The sequence below is a fragment of the Leptinotarsa decemlineata genome, unplaced genomic scaffold, assembly GCF_025532065.1.
Source record: "Leptinotarsa decemlineata unplaced genomic scaffold, Ldec_3_MD MMD2_P_RNA_scaffold_1, whole genome shotgun sequence".
Lineage (NCBI taxonomy): Eukaryota > Metazoa > Arthropoda > Insecta > Coleoptera > Chrysomelidae > Leptinotarsa > Leptinotarsa decemlineata.
The window spans coordinates 933,418-953,298 of NW_027412523.1; the positions used below are offsets into that span (position 1 = coordinate 933,418).

At 34.0% G+C, this 19,881-nt stretch overlaps 1 protein-coding gene across 2 annotated transcripts; it reads right to left on the reverse strand.

The window, feature by feature from the left end:
* Positions 1–9,313: 9,313 nt before the first annotated feature.
* Positions 9,314–18,987, reverse strand: LOC111514674 (odorant receptor 10). 2 transcript variants are annotated; one of them, XM_074170801.1, is made up of 7 exons: positions 18,783–18,987; positions 17,212–17,638; positions 14,394–14,769; positions 14,241–14,340; positions 12,107–12,172; positions 10,121–10,276; positions 9,314–9,498 (listed from the first exon to the last, which is right to left on the reverse strand). In XM_074170801.1, the coding sequence occupies exons 1-7, from the start codon at positions 18,783–18,785 to the stop codon at positions 9,451–9,453; spliced, it is 1,176 nt and encodes a 391-aa protein (XP_074026902.1). In that variant the 5' UTR covers positions 18,786–18,987; the 3' UTR covers positions 9,314–9,450. The 2 variants fall into 2 exon arrangements, with proteins under 2 accessions (XP_074026902.1, XP_074026861.1); XM_074170760.1 differs by having other exon boundaries at positions 12,107–12,211.
* Between the last annotated feature and the right edge of the window lie 894 nt (positions 18,988–19,881).

The window sequence follows — 19,881 nt, forward strand, 5'->3', positions numbered from 1 at the left end:
AGCATGTTGAGCATGTCGAAGCGTCTGAATGCGGAGAAGGTTGAAGCAATTTGACCAATTTATAAACCACAATAAGAGAACGAATCCATCGCTACCTCTACCTATTTTGAAAAACACTTCCAAGAAATCAATGAAGGATTTCGTTTGTGATTAAGATAAATATAGACCTCCCTGGAGTATTGACGTGAAATGATAGTTTTTATGATTCTTGAAAAGTACGTAATATCTGTTTTGGAAAGGTTTTGGTATAGATTCGTTTATTATAAAATTCCAGATTCAACTCTACTACGGAATCTGAAATTTTTGAACGACTGGCAAATACGTACACTAAATAAATATTTTTTTTTGAATAATTTCTGTTGAAGAAACACAACACCTGCATAGACTCGACCCCACATGTATTTAAACATCGAAACTTCCTCTGAGGGAAGCATTATAAAAGCTATTACGTGATTGTTACCAGCAGGAATAATCTCTAAATTGAATAATGAATGCCATCTAGAATATTCGTTAGACCAGCAGTTGTGGGTAATGTCTGTTCATTTTTGCAAAGATGCTTAATATTTTTCATATCTATTAATCTACTTATGTTTTCCAAATAAATGAACCATATTTTCCATTGGTTTATTATTTGATATTCTCACCTAATATTTCAAAGAGTGGTATTTACATAAAGAAAATCAGATCCCGTATAATTATAATCATACTGTGTGAAACTATTTTAACTGATGAATGTCAAATAATTTTTTGTTGTATTAATACTTTCTTCATCAAGACAGTTGGCTCCAAAAGCTTTTGCTCATGAACCTACGTGTTCTTTGAAATACGTGTGATGAACTATTTAAACGTGAAGAAGCATACAGCGTGCTGTTGCATCAGGTGTTAAATGCGTGATCATAAGGAGATTATAGTACAATAACAATGTTTTAAAGAGTTATCAAAAACTACCAATACTGAATTAAATTTATTAGGTAAATCACTGAAGTGTGTTAGGCTGTTGTTACAATGAAAGAAACTATGGTACCATGACAAAATTATTTTTCATTTCATCGAACGGAGGGTTGTTATGGGGAAGGAGGTGCAGAGTTGACGAGTTTCTCATTTTTTGAAGTGAAACTTCTTCACGCGCGCTTGACTTGGGGAGTAAGCTCGTGAACGCGTGACGAGAGCGTTACGGAAAGTGTGATCGGACGAGGCGAACGGAATTTGAGAGAGAGGTATAAGTTAGTGGAGATAGAAAGAAAGAGTTACGTTTCGTATATTACTGTAGTGGCAAGAGAGAGAGAGAGAGATGCGAGCACATATTTACGGTCGAGTACGCTCTGGAGAATTAGGAGAAAACTATCATGCGTTGCCACTAATTTTAGCAGGAGATTTCAATGTTAATTTCGCATCCGAAGATAGATATAACCCTTGGTAAACTTTCTACAAGATAAATTAGAACTACAAATGAATAATAACCGAAGACATGGAACAACAATCGATGCAGTTTTCTCTAGATTTTCAAAAATTTCCATTCGAAAACATATGTATCTTATTTCTCATGCCATAAGCCTATTGTCTCGGTCTTACAATCAACCACAGTAATTACTGATTTATCCGATAATGAAAATAATAAATAAAAACAAAAAATCCATTCAAAAAATATCAATTTATCAATGAAAACCCATAATAAATTCAAATATTTGTAGAAAATTAATATATGAATATGCATGTGTATATTATACATATTAAACCACAATTTTTTTTTCGTGGTCTCAATATCAACTGACGTATCAACTGACGTTTCAACTGAAATGCAACTTATATTATAAGCAGGTATACGGCATAAATAAAATTGTATACTGATAATGTATGATTATTTTGTGGGCTACATCAATAAAATATTCGTTCTCATGATTTTTATGAAATATGGCAACGTGCTGTCCAAAACAAGAGCCTAACTTGGTGTCTACGTGCTCTTTGCGTGGTACAGCAACAGCCTTCTATATTCTAATTGCATTTTAATATCAAAACCGGACGTTACAAGTGAACTGTATCATTTGATCCATTGTTCCTTTACGAAATCTCTTTCATGGTATTGCACAAACGACTACAGAATGCACGACATGATAAGTAGGTACTAGTTTTCATTCCCATGTAAAATTTCCGTTCATGGAAATATTTTCCAGTTGTGTAATGAGTGGATGAATGCCCAAATGATAAACTCTTGTTGATGGAACAAACGAATAAAAGTGTAATGATTATAATTTCATTGAAACTATTTCAACTAATGAATGTCACCTTTTGTTGCATGAATACTTTTTTTATTAAGACAGCTCCAAAAGCTTCTGCTCATGTATTGAAAGAAATACCTACTTATTATTTTTCCAGAACTCATCGCCAATCTCTTGATTTCGGCTGAAAGCCGACATATTTCAATCCCAGTTGAAGATTACTGAAACCACGGTAATTTCTGAACGGTAAACGTGTTCTTTGAAATACGTGTGATGAAACATTTAAACAGTAAAGAATCATACAGTAGGCCGTTGCATCACGTGCTAAATGCGTGATCATGAGTTCAAAGGTGCTTTTATCATAAGGAGACTAAGTGGCTGGAATCCTAGACTAAATACAACAAATGAATGCACTCAAAGGCGTATAAGGTCACGGAATTGAAGGCAAAGATAACGTTGATTTCAGACAGATTTATCTGCAATTAAAACTATATCATGTTAAAAACAAATTTCCGAAAAGCCGTTTTGAACCCATTACTAAGTAAACGTTTTCAGGTGTTAATTGATGTCGCTGACGCATTTCCTGTAATTTGTGGATACTAATCTACTAGAGATCACAAACTAGTTGGTAGGTACTTCCAGTAGGTATGGATTATTTAAAGAAACCATCGACTACCAACTTAAATAACTAAAAAACACGCTTTTAAAGCACACCGAACAAAAAAGTTAACAATATTTTTTTAAATAAGCTTTAAACAATAACGAACAAAAAATATTAGTATTATCGTGAAAAAAGCGAGGAGCGCTTGATATACAAAAAATGTGGCACAAAGCGCCCACGCTTTTATCACAAGAATACTAGTATTTTTCGTTCATTATTGTTTTAAAAATATATTTTTAACTTTTTAGTTCTATGTTCTTAAAAGGGGATTTTTTAGTTTTTTATTTTTTAGTTTCGTATAAAAGCGTGTCGTTTTAGTATTTTTAAACTATATTTATTTTAATCTAAACTTTGGGATCAATCAGCCTTATATTGTTTAGAAAAATTACCATTGATATTTTCGTTCAGCATCATCTGCACGCGAATAGATCAAGCAATAATGTCGGTAATTCTGTTAAATATAGATCCCGAGCTTGAGAGTTACAAACATATATACATACATAGAGGTGAAGCTAGTATAAAGCGTGTAAAAAAAGAAACGTGTGATATTTTATTTGAAAAACAGATGCTGTTCGAATCTACAACAAGTTTTCGAGTTATTATCCTTTGGCATATCCTTTGGCAACTTTTTTATGATAGAATTCCGTTGGCCGGAATATGTTCGTGCTGAATCAAACCCAAAGACTTGGCTACTTTTCTGAACTGATAGTCATTAACTCGAGACTAAAAAAAACATGTTCGTTCATCGATTGCCTTTCAAGATGCCCTTCAGAAGTGAGCTATTGTTCTTAGGCATGAACAAGCAAGCATATACGCGGACGTGACGAGACTAAAAAACAACAAGAACGATAATCAAGAGCGATCGTAGCAAGACTGGATCAAATGAGAAATCTATTGTTTGAAAGGTGAAATAAAATATAACGTCATGAGGATGTCCCTATTTGAAGAGAAAATGTCCAATGTTCGGTTCAAAGTGAAACCGAAAATATCACACTTTCTTGAGCACCAATAAAAAATGTATGTTCCGTTTTTTAACGATAGATTTTGCTCAATATTCGCATATAATTTGCAATATTTCACGCATTTTTTGCGATTTTAGCTAAAAAAAGTTCCACATATATAAATTACTTTCAGTTGCTTTGGTCTGGCTGAGTTTGGTTGAATTCAGATCTAAAACCCTACAAAATGGTTGCCTCAAAAAGTTCTACAAACTCTGAAATGTAGATTAGGTTATTTTTTCTGATAGATAGATAGATTTATTATTCCTTTGTGCTACATTATGTAAATGGGACGGGTCATATTTCTCAGGTAAAATATAAATGTGTAAGATTAAAATATGTCATTTTGAATAAAAAAATAATGTGATACACATTGAAAAACAAACACATAGGTACATATTAAAATATAAGTAAAAATAGAATAGATAATTAAACATGTTACAATATTTACGTCACAATGACAGTGATCTGACATTACCAACTTCAAGTATAAATTCATCTATTGTGTAGAAACATTTTTCCGCTAGAAATACTTTCAACTGTTTTTTAAAACTTGAGGTGGCAGTCTTCATATCGTGTTTTTGGGTGATGAGCATATGGTTATTCCTAGTATGATAATTTGATAATTATGGACTTGCGATCTCGACTCTAGTTGTCTTTTATTTTCATGGATATACGTCAATGTTTTTAGAATGAATAAACAGGCAATAGTTAGTATTTTATTCGTCGAAAAATCTCTTTACATGACGTTCTGTAATCTAGATTGAAAATTAGCCTCAGTAATGCTTTCTGTTTTATGAAAATTCTGTCCACCTCAGTTGCAAAACCCCAGACAGCAATGTTGTTGTAAATAATGGACTGAAACTTGGCGAAATAAACTGATATGAGTGCTTTAGTATCTAATTTATTCTTAAGGGATTTAACGAGATAATACGATTGCTTCAATTTCTTGGATGTGAACTCTAAATGATCTCGCCAAGTGAAATGTGAGTCAATTATTGTTCCTAAGAATTTTGTTGAGCTTGTTAATGCCAAGGATTCATTCCGGAAAATGAAATTGAAATCATGGAGGATTTGAGATGGATTTGCAAATTCCATGCAGACAGTTTTTTTCAGATTAACTTTAAGTCTATTTCTGTAACACCAGTCATCAAATTCGTGTAGGACTGATTTTGCAAGGTTATGCATTTCTTTCATTGTTTTACTTGAGAGAATAATGAAAGTGTCTGCGTAAAGGTATATCGCACCATTATTTATATTATTAGATAGATCATTCACATATAACAGAAAAATTAGTAGACCGAGTACACTACTTTGAAGTGTCCCATTTGTTAAAAGGAATTTATCGGACATTATATCATTCTGTTTCACCTGTAATTATCTTCTTGTTAGGAAAGACATTATGAGCTGATTTATGTTTCCCCGAATACCCATCTTAAATACACACATCGGAAAAGTTATTAAACGAATGTAACTTACAACAAAATTTATTAAATGGTCAAAAATACTGAGTGCGCATATAAGCAAAACTAAAAAAAAATATGGCTCTTCTTTGGCACCCCGAAAAAAAATCATAATACAAAAAAAATTGGAATCAGTACAAAGTATGGCCTCCACGCTGGTTTATTACGGCTCTACATCTATCGTGCATCGACAAAATGAGATTGTCAATGTCTTGTTGAGGTACATTTGCCCATTCAGTGATTAAAAGCTCTCTCAATTGAAACTTTGTGTGAATGTTCTCTATATGCGGAGTAATTCTTCGTTGAAGCATGTCCCACACATGCTCGATGGGATTCAGGCCCGGTGATTGTGCTGGCCATGGCAATACATCAACTCCTTCGTTGGTGAGCCAGTCAGTCACTAGACGCGCGACATGTGGACGAGCATTATCGTGCATTAGGTGGAAGTTTTCACCAACAGCACCAGCATACGGACGGACGATAGGTAGAAGAATGGTGTCGAGGTACTGTCGAGCTGTGAGGGAGCGATTTGGAAAAACGAGATCGATTCTGCTGCCGATCATGATTCCGCCCCATAGCATTACTGTACCACATCTTTATGTGTGGACTTCCTGGACGTGTCTCAAACGTTCATTATTTCCAGGTCGTCTCCACAGTCTTACTCGACGAGAATCTGGATGAAATCCAAATCTGGATTCGTCTTTAAACAAAACTGTGGCCCAATCATTTGCATCCCAGTTTTGATGTTCTTGACACCACTCTAATCTTCTACCGCGATCGCCTCTCGACAAAGGTGGACATCTAAGTGGCCTTCTGTTGTGGAGATCTGCTTCATGCAGTCGATTTCTGACAGTATCACGACCAATGGTTAACTGGTGCGTCTGCTGCAACACGTTAACCAACTGAGGTGCTGTGATTGTCGGTTGTCTTCTTGCGGTTAAGACCAAAAATCGGTCTTGAACTGCAGTTGTAGCGCGTCCTCGCCCTGGATGTTGTTCGGCTGGACTGCCAGTTTCACGGAAACGCCGCCACAATCGACTGATAACACTTTGGGAGACTCCCAAACGAAGAGCTACATCATTTTGTCTCATGCCACCTTGAAGAAGCCCTACAGCTCTATTCATCTCAGCCAATGGTAAGTGATGGCGTTCCATGTTAAAGCACAATATTTCCAGTTTACTTGCTGAGCAAGAACTGCATAGAATGTACAAACTCGACACTTTCAGATTATTCATTTTAGCCGAAAACCTACAGTTTGTAAAAAACTTGATAAAAGATTAGTTACCGTATTTGCAGGCTTTGTTCAACCCATAGAAATCTACAGGGTGGTCGAGTGTACCAATTTAATCGAAATTAAACCACCTCATGCATTTATTTTTATGATATTTAGTATGTTATAAAAATATCCCTAGACTTTTCCGATGTGTGTAGTATCTGACACGAATTTAATATTCAAGGTATCGAAGACTCTACTCAAATAAAAAAAATAAACCTGCCACAATGTTTTTTTATCCATTAAATCATGTACTTCTTGAGCAAAGTTGAACGTTGCAATTTCTATCGAGCGAATGTTTCCAAGTGTTATAATTTTTTCAAAAAATTTTGGGAATATGATATGGGACGATAATTCTCGATATTTTTACTGTCACCATTTTTAGTTTCATAGTTTCAGTGGTTTGATAGGGTAGTTCTTTTTTGTAACTTGATTAATGAATAGTTGTGGGTTTATCATCACCAAACTAGCTTTTTCTTTTTCATTCATGATGCAATGAACATTATTTCTTTCTGATACAAATTGGTGGGGTCATTTCTAAGAATACTGCAAGTGCCAGCATTCCGTACTTCTATGACTTTCCCCACATATTCCGTACTTCTATGATTTTCCCCACATATTCTTCTTCGATAGTGGCAATAATCGAGTTAGTGTTATTGATTTTCATCGAGTAAGGATTTAGCCATTGATAATGTCTATATCCGTCATATGGACAGCAGGGCCGTCTTCAACCTATTGGAGGCCCTGGGCATAATAGGATAATGGGGCCCCTATGACTTTGACGGAACACTATTTTGTTAGAATAGACAAAGAAAGTGGATAAACAACGTTAAATATTTATTTTATTAACAATCACATGAAACGGTTAAATAAATATATGAGAGAGAGGACATTGGTAGATTAAGATCTTCAGATGAAGTGGTGCTGCAGGTTTTTCCGGGTTTTCCTACAGCTGAAAAACAAATGCGCCGCTGGAATCGATGAAGTCGCCCCGGAGCGCCAATTAATTTTTGTTGTTTTATAATTATAATGTTTTGAATATAGTATAATATTACATTGAAACCAAAAAAAGATAAATGTAATATAGTCCGCAAAATTGACTTTTTTTGCATTTACAGTTCAGTGCTTAAAAATCTATGTTATTTGAAGAGGAATCCTTCTAGATTTCAGATGGGCAAAATCGTTAATCACTTCTTCAAAATCTATGCTTTTTAGCCCAACAGATTCAATCGACATCAGTGACGAAATGGTTCATCTCTCTTGAAGCATTGTACTTCTTAATTCATTTTTAATTCTTTTTAATTTGGAGAAGGAGCGTTCCTCACTGCAGTTAGTTACCATCATGCTTAAAAAGATTCTCAATGCGACTTCTACATTTGGAAATGTGTCTTCAATTTGTTTTTTTTTTTCAAAAGTTGATATATTTTTAATATACAATCCTTATTTTCACTGTCAACAATTTTCAAGTATTCTGTTGAATGCAAACATTCTATTTCTAACCCTTTCTCATTAACATCTTCGTAATAAAATTCAGCAAATTCTTACAACTTTGTCTCTGCTCTTCAGAATTCAGAGTTTTCAAGCGAAAAAATAAATTAAAAAGTTTACTGATATTCTTATACGAACTCAATCGCTGTTTTAAATGAACGCTGAGGGTATTAATTATGGGAAGAAAGGTTTCTATTTTTAATTTCTCTTCCATTCAGTTGGACTAACGACGCAGAGCCATCAAAAAAACTCTGGTGGGAATTTCTGCGTTTTGTTTTTTGAGATAGGTCCTTGTAGTCAGATTCCGGGTTTCTTTCTTTGGCAGACGATTCGAAGTAATCAAATGTATCCCTGAGGTTAATGATAAAATCATCAAGTGAAGTAAACATATTAGTTGCAACGTCTAGTGTTATTGTTTCTTTCTGAAGATAATTACTTATTTTGTCTATTCTTTCCAATATACAGTTCCAAATTTCCGTTAGTATAATATTCGAGTTTTTCCAGTTTTCTGGACTGACTAAGGACTTCGTCACTAGTTTCTCGTGCCTGTTCGGTATCTTTTGTGATGGATATCAAAGCTTCTATGACTTGTTCATTACCTTCATGCAAGGCGCTGACTGCATCTGCTTGGGCTGACCATCTGGTTTGTGAAAGACTTTTTTTGAACCTAAATGTTCTATCAATATATTCCATCAATGAGTAGAGCCTGAAAAAGCCAAATTTTTGGGCGGGAGTAGAATAACTTCGCGCATGTAAAAGCTAGTAAGTTGGTATTGTAGTCAATAATTTAGGTTCGATTTCTTCGAGTTATATAAGTTTTTTGGTATCTAATAAATATATAAATAAAGAGGGTTCTGTAATGGACATTGTTGACAAAAAATTATTTGGCAACTTTGAACTTGACAACTTGACCTTCAGAAATGCACACAACAAACTTAAGAAAATAGTAAAGTTTAACTCTCTGTTTCATTCAAAACGTCTTTCACCATGCGTGGAATCTACGTGACCGGCCTACGTGACTTATGGACCCACTTCATACTGAATATGTGTCGAGCCGAAGGATATCAAGAAAATAGTTGTGGAACTATATAAAAAGCTTTTTATTCTGGGTCAAATTCTCGTTTTAGCGACGTGCCTCACCAATTTACAAGAACAACAGAATCTACTTGATAACGTGTATTTGTTTTGAAAGATGCAAAAACTACTGCAACATTTTGAAAATATTTTATAAATAATTTGTGATTTGGTAAAGTTGAGGTTCTAGCTTTAGTGCTTGAAACAAATATACTTGTAGTGTTATCTACTTATATAATAGTGGTGTGATAAACGATTTTGTATGTTCCTGGAAAATTTATCTTCGGTAAATAACCATCATGTAGGAGTAAGTTGCTTTCAGTATCTGGAAAATTTCAAGTAATTAGGAAACTTTTTTATGGCCGATACTTAGGTAGGTAATGAAAATCCATTATAACGTATCTATCATCTTACAATTAGAAGTTAATCTAAATTGTCGTTAAATCACAATAAAAATTCAAATATTTGCCCAAATTGACATATGTATAGACAAATATCTCGAATGAATGGAGCTCATGTTTGTCTGAAGGTTGTTCACAATGTTTAATGGTTAATTTTACTACTTCTGACTTCTATTGTGGAGAATTATTTTCACTTCAGCTTTGAACTGTCTTTTATGGAACTCTCAGTGATATAATAAGTCGAAATTCACTGATTTTTCAAACAAAAATTAAATTCGTTCTCAATGTCATAAAAACATTTCAAATAATGATAGTGATTACTCCAATCTCTTTTTAATACAAATACCGAATTTGAGATCAATAAAATCAATAAAAATTACACTAACATCTGTATGAAATTGATAATCCTTGCAGCAAACAATCTTAACTTTGAATAATATATGAATCATGAAGGAGGTATATTACAATGCAGTTACAGGTATGAACATATGTAGATTAAGTAACCATTGTTCAGATATAAAGATTAACCATATTTAGAAAACTTACTCCTATTAAAGTGTTTAAAGACATTGTGTTGAACGGACCAATTTCCAAGCAAAGCTCTCTGTTACATCTCATCATCATAATCAGCATAAGATTTTTTACCTTTTTCGACTCTTCATACCATTCACTTTCCCATATAGCCACAGCGATATTTGAACTCTGAAATACATATTATTAAAAAAGCTCATGTTTGTCTGAAGGTGGTTCACAATGTTTAATGGTTAATTTTACCAGTTCTGACTTACATTGTCTAATATGATATGGAATTTCTGAAAGAATCAGTGAAATTCAAAAGATTATAGCTGAGAAATAACAATTATATAAATCAAAAAACTTAAATTACAATGAAATAAAATACAAGTAACAATTGAAAATTGAACAATTAACAAGGAATAAAAGTTGAAAGATTTCAAGCCAAGTTACTTCACGACGTTTTGATTGTTAGTATCCACAATCGTCTTCGAGGGATGACTGGATTTATTCTTCCGAGAAATTACTATTTATAGGTCATTTATTTATAGGTTCAGCAGGAGCTGACCGTTTGGCAGTAGTTGGCCGTTTTCCTCTTGATTATGGGTTTCCATATGTTGCGTATCTCTACGACGCTAGCTTGGCTAAATGCGTTGTTTGCCAACGTATATGCGACTTCTTGGAATTTTCTCAGAAACTATCATCCTTGTGGATGATTTCAGCTAGATTTCAGCTTGATGTTATTTAGATGAGTCCAAACATGCTTTGCTATTCACGATTTGCAAAATCAAGCGGAAAACAGCCACCTCCCGCCAAATGGTCAGCTCCTGCTAAACCGGTGGTGGAGAGAGGGGAGAAGAGGGGATACGCGAAAGCACTCGAATGACATATAAATAGTCATCTCTCGGAGGAATAGATCCAAGCATCACCCGAAGACGATTGTGGCTACTAACAATCGAAACGTCGTGAAGTAACTTGGCTAGTACTTTATTTCATTGTAATTTCAGTTTCTTTGCTTAATGTAATTGTTATTTTTCAGCTAATCTATTTAATTTTATTGATCCTTTCAGGGATTTCGAATCAGTTTATATCATATTAGACAATGGAAGTACGAACTAATGAAATACACCAAACAAAGCTAATAGTATGGGATAATCACAATAATATAACGGATAGGTATCAATCAAAATATTAGTTGTGACAAGAAAACATTCTTGTTGTGATGGTTGCTCCTGAAGATCCTAAAAGCTCATTGATGAGACGTTGATAAATTTACTTTAAATCCAATAGAGCTTTCACTCCAAATAAACAAATATTTATTATTCAGTCTTATGGAATCATTCGATTCAAAAAAACTTCAACATAATAATGGATGATAATGTATGTGTCAGTGATGAAATCCAAAGAATGTCCCAAAAGGAAGTAAGTAGAAGTAATATAAGTAGAAAATAATTTTACCAAGGAATTTGAAGAAACTAGTGTCTTTTATAACAAATAATGATCATATGAAAAAGTTTTTCATGTATTCAAAATTCATTTGAGGTGACCACTATCAGTTTTCTCATCTATTTCATTCATAAATAACAAATACTCATACAAATTCTATCAAATCACAAATTTATAATAATAACTTGTAATATAGTTTGTTAGAAAGAAAGAAATATTATCAAACATAAGGGGAAATGCACTCAATTTATTATTTCTGGAAAAGTTTACTCCATAGAAATTTATCACCGCCGGTAGAACCTTCGCCAATCAAGACAAGGCAAAAACGGCTTTCGTCGACTTCGTGGAATCACAGCACCCAATGTTCATGCTGACGTAATTAATCGACTTGTTTTACATTGGCAAAAGGACAGTTCAGAGTAGAAGAAGAAGAAGAAAATATCTGGGAATGTTCCATGGTTCTATCCTGTATTGTTGTTCTTGTCACTTCCAACCAGAGGCAGAACATTCCGTGGAGTTAATCTTAATTTAACACAAACTAGTGACAGTAATATATCGGAATCAACTACTCACCTCGACTATGATTTCATTTCCATACCAGTAGTAAACCAGTAGTCTTATCAGCATAGAAACAGTAAACTGAGCAGAATAAATAAAATTAATTAAATTCATTTGTGTCTAAAACAAAATAAACAATTTTAGTTTGATCTCCCACTTGAAGATGATTACTTGGTGATCGAAACACGTGTCGAGGTGTTAAAAAATAACGGTTTGATGTTGGGATAAAATATTAATTTCGAAGATAATTAAAATAAAATCATATTTTGGGGAATACGGTAGAATTATCAGAAGCTTTCACATTTTATTGGACACCTAATCAGGCAATCAATGGTCAAAGCCGAAAATAATTTTGTGAAAGTATGGGAAATCCAAAAGTACACGCCAAGAATTTTTTATATAGATAATATATTAGAAAATTCTCAACTTTCCACTCTTCGGCGCACGAAAGCATATGAATGAAAAATTCGTGAATAAAATTATTTTTCTGATGAACTATATTATATTATGAAATATATTAACTGAAAAATTCTCATCTTCGTCGTTTCTGATCGTTCCTTTTCATTTAGTCTGGGCAACAAACATTACTTAGCGTTAAGCTGCTATCTCAGGGAATCCACGGTCAGAGACCTCGGGACTTTTCATCCCATCAAAGTACTGCATGCACATGCAGTCTCGCTTCATGTTCCCATATCATAATTTCTAAAAGTGTTTGATGTGAGAGTGAATAATAGTGTTACATAGTTTTAAAACGATGACACGTGTTTAATAAGTACAAATTCAAATTGTGTTGTGAAGAAAAATAGTAACACCTCTTACTGAAATAATTACAAATTTGAGATGACCTGTATTCATTTGTTCTTCTGAAGAAGACATTTCATTATTGTTGATGTTCAAAAAAGAAGAGGTGTGTAATATCTTGACAACTGATGTGAAGTAGGTATATTTATTATAGAGAGATATGCGTTTAATGTCATGAGAAATACATCTTGTCGACAAACATTTTTCTGTTAAAAATTACTATAAATATCAATAAATCGTTAAGTAAATTAATACATGTAGGTAGTAATATACACAAATGAGCACATACACAAACAGTATGTTTGTAAAAGTGTAATCTTGAACATGGGTAAAACTATGATTGGGTGATTTTTGTATAAATGTATAAATAAAAAACACTACAAAGAAAAAGAAAGAGAGAAAAAATATATATACATACATATATACACATGAATATTATTATGTGTAGAGGTTATCCTCAAAAACTTCATTTAATGTAGTAAGCCTTTTTGACAAGAATTGCCTTCAAGTTTCTTGTTCTTGATTTGACTACTTGTTGGGATAGGAACCTCTAATTAGCAAGCTTGTCTAATATTGTGGTGAGGCATAGAGGTAAAAGTATCATTGTTCTTGTGTATAAGGCATGCTGATTCAAGAATTAACAATGAAGTCACAGTTAAAATTCAATGCATTAAAAACAGTGGCTTACAAGGATCATTCCACTTTGCTCCACAGAGATACCGTATACCACACGTTTTTGTAATATGAAAACAGATTGAAACACCCCAAAATGCTATGCTATACCTTAGGTGGGAGTCTATGAGGGCATAATAAACATTTGCTGCGTGAAATCCTAGTTCTTTTGTTTATAATGCCTCTATGCTCCTCAAATTTCAGATACTCATCGATATTAATTCCCAAGAATTTTGTAGAGATCTCATTTTCCACTAGTATAGTTTCCATATGAATTTCTGGTAGATTGCTCTTAAAGGTCATTATGCCAGTTTTTTTTAGTGTTGAATGACAGCAGATTTGCATCGCACCATTGTTTAATTTCGTTGAGGTCATTAAAGATGCTTTCGTATAAATTTTGTTTATTTTTATTATGCCACAAAAGTGTGGTATCATCTGCAAAAATGGTCAAACTACCAGAAATACGTACAGTAGTCAGGTCATTTACATATAGTAAAAAAGTATGGGTCCTAAGATCGATCCTTAGGGCATTCCTGCTTTCACAATCTTTGTACTTGAGCAACTACTGGTTTAAACAAATTGTCTACGTCCTGTAAGGTAGGATTGAAACCATTTTAGGCAGTTTCCAGAAATTCCATATTTTTTTTAATATTACGGTCTGTAAACTATATCTTACCACAAGTAATTGTATAACTACTGAAGCGAGTTGCAAAGAACTCTGTAGGAAATCTAAAACCATAATGTTTCTCATTTCTTTATTGAAGTCGTTGATATATCTGAAAACGATATTGAAAATTCTTCAATTTTTTCGAATTCGATATATACCTACCTTATTATACTATTGTGTTTCAGAATACACTCCCTTATTGTGATAAAGCTTGCTTCTTCCTCAGTAACACCTAATTGATGTTTGATCTTCAATGCATATTCATTAAAATGACGCAGAATGTGTTTCAGAATATGGATCTGGCCTAAAGGAAATATGATAAGGCTGAAAGTGAAAATGTCTGTGTACATGACGAAAGAGGCTCCAATAGACCCGTCTAAAATATGCCACAGGTAACTTGCTAGGTAGTGTTTTTGCTCGTCGTACGGAAACCAGGAGGAGAGAGGTAAGGCCTTAATTGAAATAGTTTCGTTTTTCTCAGCATCGAACTTGATGATGTCCTCCACAAACAGTGGGTGGATGAAATACAATGCTGTAACTGAAGTGATTGCATGAATACAATGTGTAGACTAAGTACGAGTATTTATAGAAAACACATATTGTTGTAAATCATGTCGGAAATAAAATAACGCCGGCCGCCGCTGGAGGCCATAAACCAGGCGTGACGTGGCTAAGAGCGCGCGAGTGCACGATGATTCCCCGCCAATCAAGAAGCAACGAGAATAATGCTACCGACTTCGACAGAACTTCGGAGAAATTTCGACAACATTCGATTACAATATTTAAAAGCTATAGGCTGGAAGTCCGTGACGGACATTTTGACCCCATTTTTCACCATCTGCCTTTTTTCAGAGAACATATTTACAGTCACAAGCAACAGTATTATGCGTTGAACGAATTTTTTCACATGTTACACGTGCTTAAACATCAACTCTTGTTTGCATGAAAAAAAGCTTCTTTGAACACCATTTCAGAAGGCTCTGTTACGCAACCCACAAAAAAATAATTGGCAGACGGTTACATGGTGTTCTGGCTAAAGCATGCATTTTTTATTCAATCAGAAAAATGGTTAACTAAAATCAATTTTTTACCGTCTGCCAAGCACAGCGTAGACTAACAGTAGCATGTAATGAACGAATTTTCACAAGGCAGACGGTTTGCCGATGTATTAATGATTTATAGGCATTTGTTGATTAACAATTTTTTTACAGTGTTTCGGAACCATTTTTTACCGTATAAAACTTGTTAAGATATAAACTTCAGTATTAAAAATACAGAGAAAAATTAATGGCAGACAAATAGACCGTGTTTATACAACTGAAAAATATTTTTAAACTTGTTAAAAAAAAAGTAATAACTTTGACGTTTTACTGTCTGCCGTTATTTCCTTGCAATATATAATTATCAAGTAGACAAACTGTCAATTGGCAGAAGAATCGACACAAGTGTCAATATTACTTCACAATTTGGTTTTGAAAATAATTGCAGATTCATAAATGCCACATAAATCGGCCGGTCTCTTGGCTTTCAGCTATGCGCTGGTTTACCTGCAGTCCATGCCTTAACCGGCTGTTATTTTACACCAACTTTTTACTGAAAAAGGCAGACGGTAAAAAATGGGGTGAAAATTTTTGTCACGTGCTCCCGGTCTACTAGCCACGAGGATATCGGGACAGACAAGTGGAAGCTACAGTGCGGTACGCGAAGTGATCTAGTACCTAAGGCGATAGGTAGGCATTCAAATAATAATTGCGTTTGTTATAAAAAGAAATAAAGTTAAGTTTGATTATTCAGTGCAGTCAATTATTGGTCAACCCACGAGGAAAAACGTAACAATATGAAAAAATATTTAACTCGTCATTTGATGATTATTTTTTAAATCTATATAACACATGGGTTGAAAATTCCCGGGAATTAGAAAGAAAACGCGTTTTTTTTTCGTTTAAAATGGGCTTTATCCATCAACGTAGTATCCATCAAGAGTCTCAGTTTCAGTTTTTGAGGTTTGCGAACAGCCAGTAGTCGCTGGGAGCCAAATCTGGCAAATACAGTGGATGTGGGAGCAATTCGAAGTTCAATTCATGTAGTTTTGCCGATATAATATTCACTGTTGATTGTATTTCACTTCTGAAGGTAGTCAGAAGTAGTAGAAGAAGGTAGTCAGAAGGTAGTCGCGCACATCCCAAAATACCGAGGCCATAACCTTTTTAGCCGATTGTTATGCTTGGACGAGGTTCACCAGTTGCTCTCCACTCAAATGAATATCGTTTCGATTCCTGGATGAAGTGATTGATCCATGTTTTATTCATTGTCATATATCGATGCAAAAATTACGGTTTGCTCTGTTTAAATATGGCCAAACACTGCTCCGAATAATCAAAACGTTCTTGTTTTTGGTCAAAAGTGAGCTCGCTTGGCACCCACTTTGAACAAATCTTTCTCATAGTCAAATGCTCATGCAACATAAAGCCAACACGTTCTTTTGATATCTCTAGTGACAACTAACTCACGCAACTCCACTTTTTGCTTCGCTTGACCAGTATTTTTCCCATCAAGAAGCAGTGTAAAATTAAAACACGATCCATTGTTTTGAAAATAACAGTAGTGCCACTCTTAGCCAAACTTATAAGTAAAATATCATGAAAATTCAACAGCTTACTTTTAAAGGTTGGTACTAACTGAAAAAGCGGTGAATGCAATAAGACTAGCGCCATCTATGTGTTAGGCCACAGTACAATGTTTTCAAGTATTTTCAACAAGAATTCAAGAAAGGGTAATCTTGAAACGTCATCCAATGAAAGTTAAGTTTCATTTAAAATCCATATATTGTTCTTTTTTGAGGGCAAAATTTATAGTAACACGTGTTACTGATAATTTGGATGAATATTTATCAAATAATGTAGCATTTCTGGGCAAACTCAGTAATTTACTAATCGTATTTGAATATTTTTCAAAAGACAATATTTTGAAAAAGTTTTACCTATGAATATATTCACTAGAAAAATCACGTTAGAAACCTTGCTCTGTGTAGTGTGAAACTCATAAATTTCTATTATTTGTTTGTCTCCACTAGCCATGGTTTTATCTTCCAAATCCATTATTTCTTTAATAATATTCCTCATCCTGGTTGATTTGATGGCGTACACTCTCATGATAGTAACGGAGTACAAGAGGGTGATGGCAAGATTCGCAAAAACTTCTTTGACGTTTATTTCTTGTCGGGTGAGGAGTATGACGAGCTGGATTATAGCGGTAAGTATGTATAAAAGGTAATAGGTGAATGTTGCTTTCGAGTAGATATTATAAAGTTTCCTCAGTGTAGGGTTGTTCTCAAATATGTACGGCCATACGCCCAGTAGTGCATTGGCGTACATGCAAACTTTCAGGTGTTCGTTCTTGGGGAAAATCTGAAAATTGTAAAGAAAAAGTTACTTTGAATGCAATGTAATATGTAAGATGATTGTGGCACCGATTATAAATATAAATCTATCGAATAGTACCTCTCATAGTTCTCCTACACTTCTTAGTAGCAACTGTATTCAATTTGTAGCGAGGTTATTTTTCAAATATCCCTATGAAAAAGTCTGAATGTGTCAGATGTGTGAAAGTTTTAGCTCTCAAATTCATTCAAACTTTAAACTTTTTGAGAGTTTGTGCGTGATTTTATTAATTTTCTCAATTTTATATAATTCCAATAATTGAAATTCACAATTTACTTAATCGTTCAACTGAAATGATTGTTAAGTGTTGAATTGTTTTGGGACATTCATCAAAGTACTTCATAAAGTTGGTGATACGCTTCTTCATGAAGCTCATGTACTAGGGTTACTTTATAGGGATATAATCGATGAACTAGCTAGAGATGAGCTAATTGTAATGTACTTTCAGTAGGATTAACAGCTACACATCTTCCAAAAGAGCATTAATTTCATATTAGACGTTCATTTTTTGAGTATATAGCACCAGTACCTATTAAGTCGGAGTTTTATTTATGTTGTTTTCAAAACGTATTACAAATCAACCCTCAGTGTATTTGAAAATGATTAGAGTTGAGCTACCATTTTTGAATGAGAATTCCTATTTGGTTTACTCGATTGTGAAAATAAAATTGACCTTTTGGACATTATCGTACATACATACTGAATTTAGAAAACAGCTTTAAAAACAACAAATACATGTGACCATTCTGGAGCTTTTGGCATACCCAGCCGAAGTATAAAATATTTCTATGCATGGAAAAACAGCTTTTTGGCTTTCTACTTCTCCATCATTGAAGAAAAAAGTAATGTTATGAAAAAAATAAGTGCACCGTCTTGTAATGTTATCCAAATGGGTGATAAGACAAGTGTCTTGTCCCAAAACTTCAAAGTACACCATTGGGGATTGTGTTCACTTATCACATTGTGCAAAGTTCCTATGAATTATATTTGTAATATAAACTGAATGGGAAGAACTTATTTTCAATTTCTATGTATATCCCACATATTAGAAGTCAAAGTTTTCATAAATAATATCTATTTCACGTCGGTAATAATATAGACACATACTTACCATCTTGAATCTCTGTCGAAATCAACTGTGATTCACAAAACATTTTCACTTGATATTGTCAGCTTCAACACATACGGATAACAATTATAACAATTTTGGTTCATTATTAATGTACTTAGTATAACAACTTCCTAAAGTTTTGAACTCTTATTGAAACAGTTGTTCTGATTCCCAGCAAAACAAGGGTAAAGTTTCGTATGGAATTTTTTACGTGATAACGTTCCAAATGTCATTTTTTCTATGAACGAATGATGATGATAATAACAGTCAAGTTGTAAAGAGTTTTCAGATTCGAATATCACCTGAAGAGGAAGATAATGGATGAAATATAGAGATTAAAGATTCTATCTCCGAGCTTCTTGGTTTCTAACCAGACTCTTGAAGTGGTTGCTGTGATTATTGGAGTCTCAGATGGAATTCTTACCCAAGACAAAAGCACGGCCGGAGATAACTGTGTCACGGTTTTATATTTTGTAGGTTTGTATATTGTAGGTGGCCGTGGTTTCGTTTTTCTCTTAATTGGAATATCTGATCTTGTTTGTGTACGACTAAGGACAGGTAGCCAGATGTTATTAATGTTCATTGCCTGTTTTGTTTCTATTGAAATTATTCGTGGTTTTGAATTTCTGTTGCCTCTCTATATACTCTTGGATAGTAATTTTGAGTTTTATCAAGTATTACAATTTCTCTTGTGTTCTAAGAGACGGATACCTATACTTCTTTTCGTGGTTCCAATGTAGACCGACCCGCAGCTACAGGTAATCGAATTAAAAGAAACGCTCACATATGATAATACAAAAAAACCGGAGACAAATTTCAGCATTGTAGTTTCTACATTGGGAACAACTCCACCACTGCCGCCGTTACCTCATCGTCTTTGATGTCTACCGCAATAGTAGACGAAACTTTAGGTATAAAAACCTGCAGACTACACATAAGGCTGACATTTTCAACTCATTAGGTCTTCTACGGGAACATATTTGGCGAACCGAATAAAAGGAACTGAACACCACAAAAAAAACTTTGTTCATTGAAAAGAGGACATAACTGTTTCCAAACGGAAAGAAAGCAATTTTAAGTTAATTTACCTTAAAATACA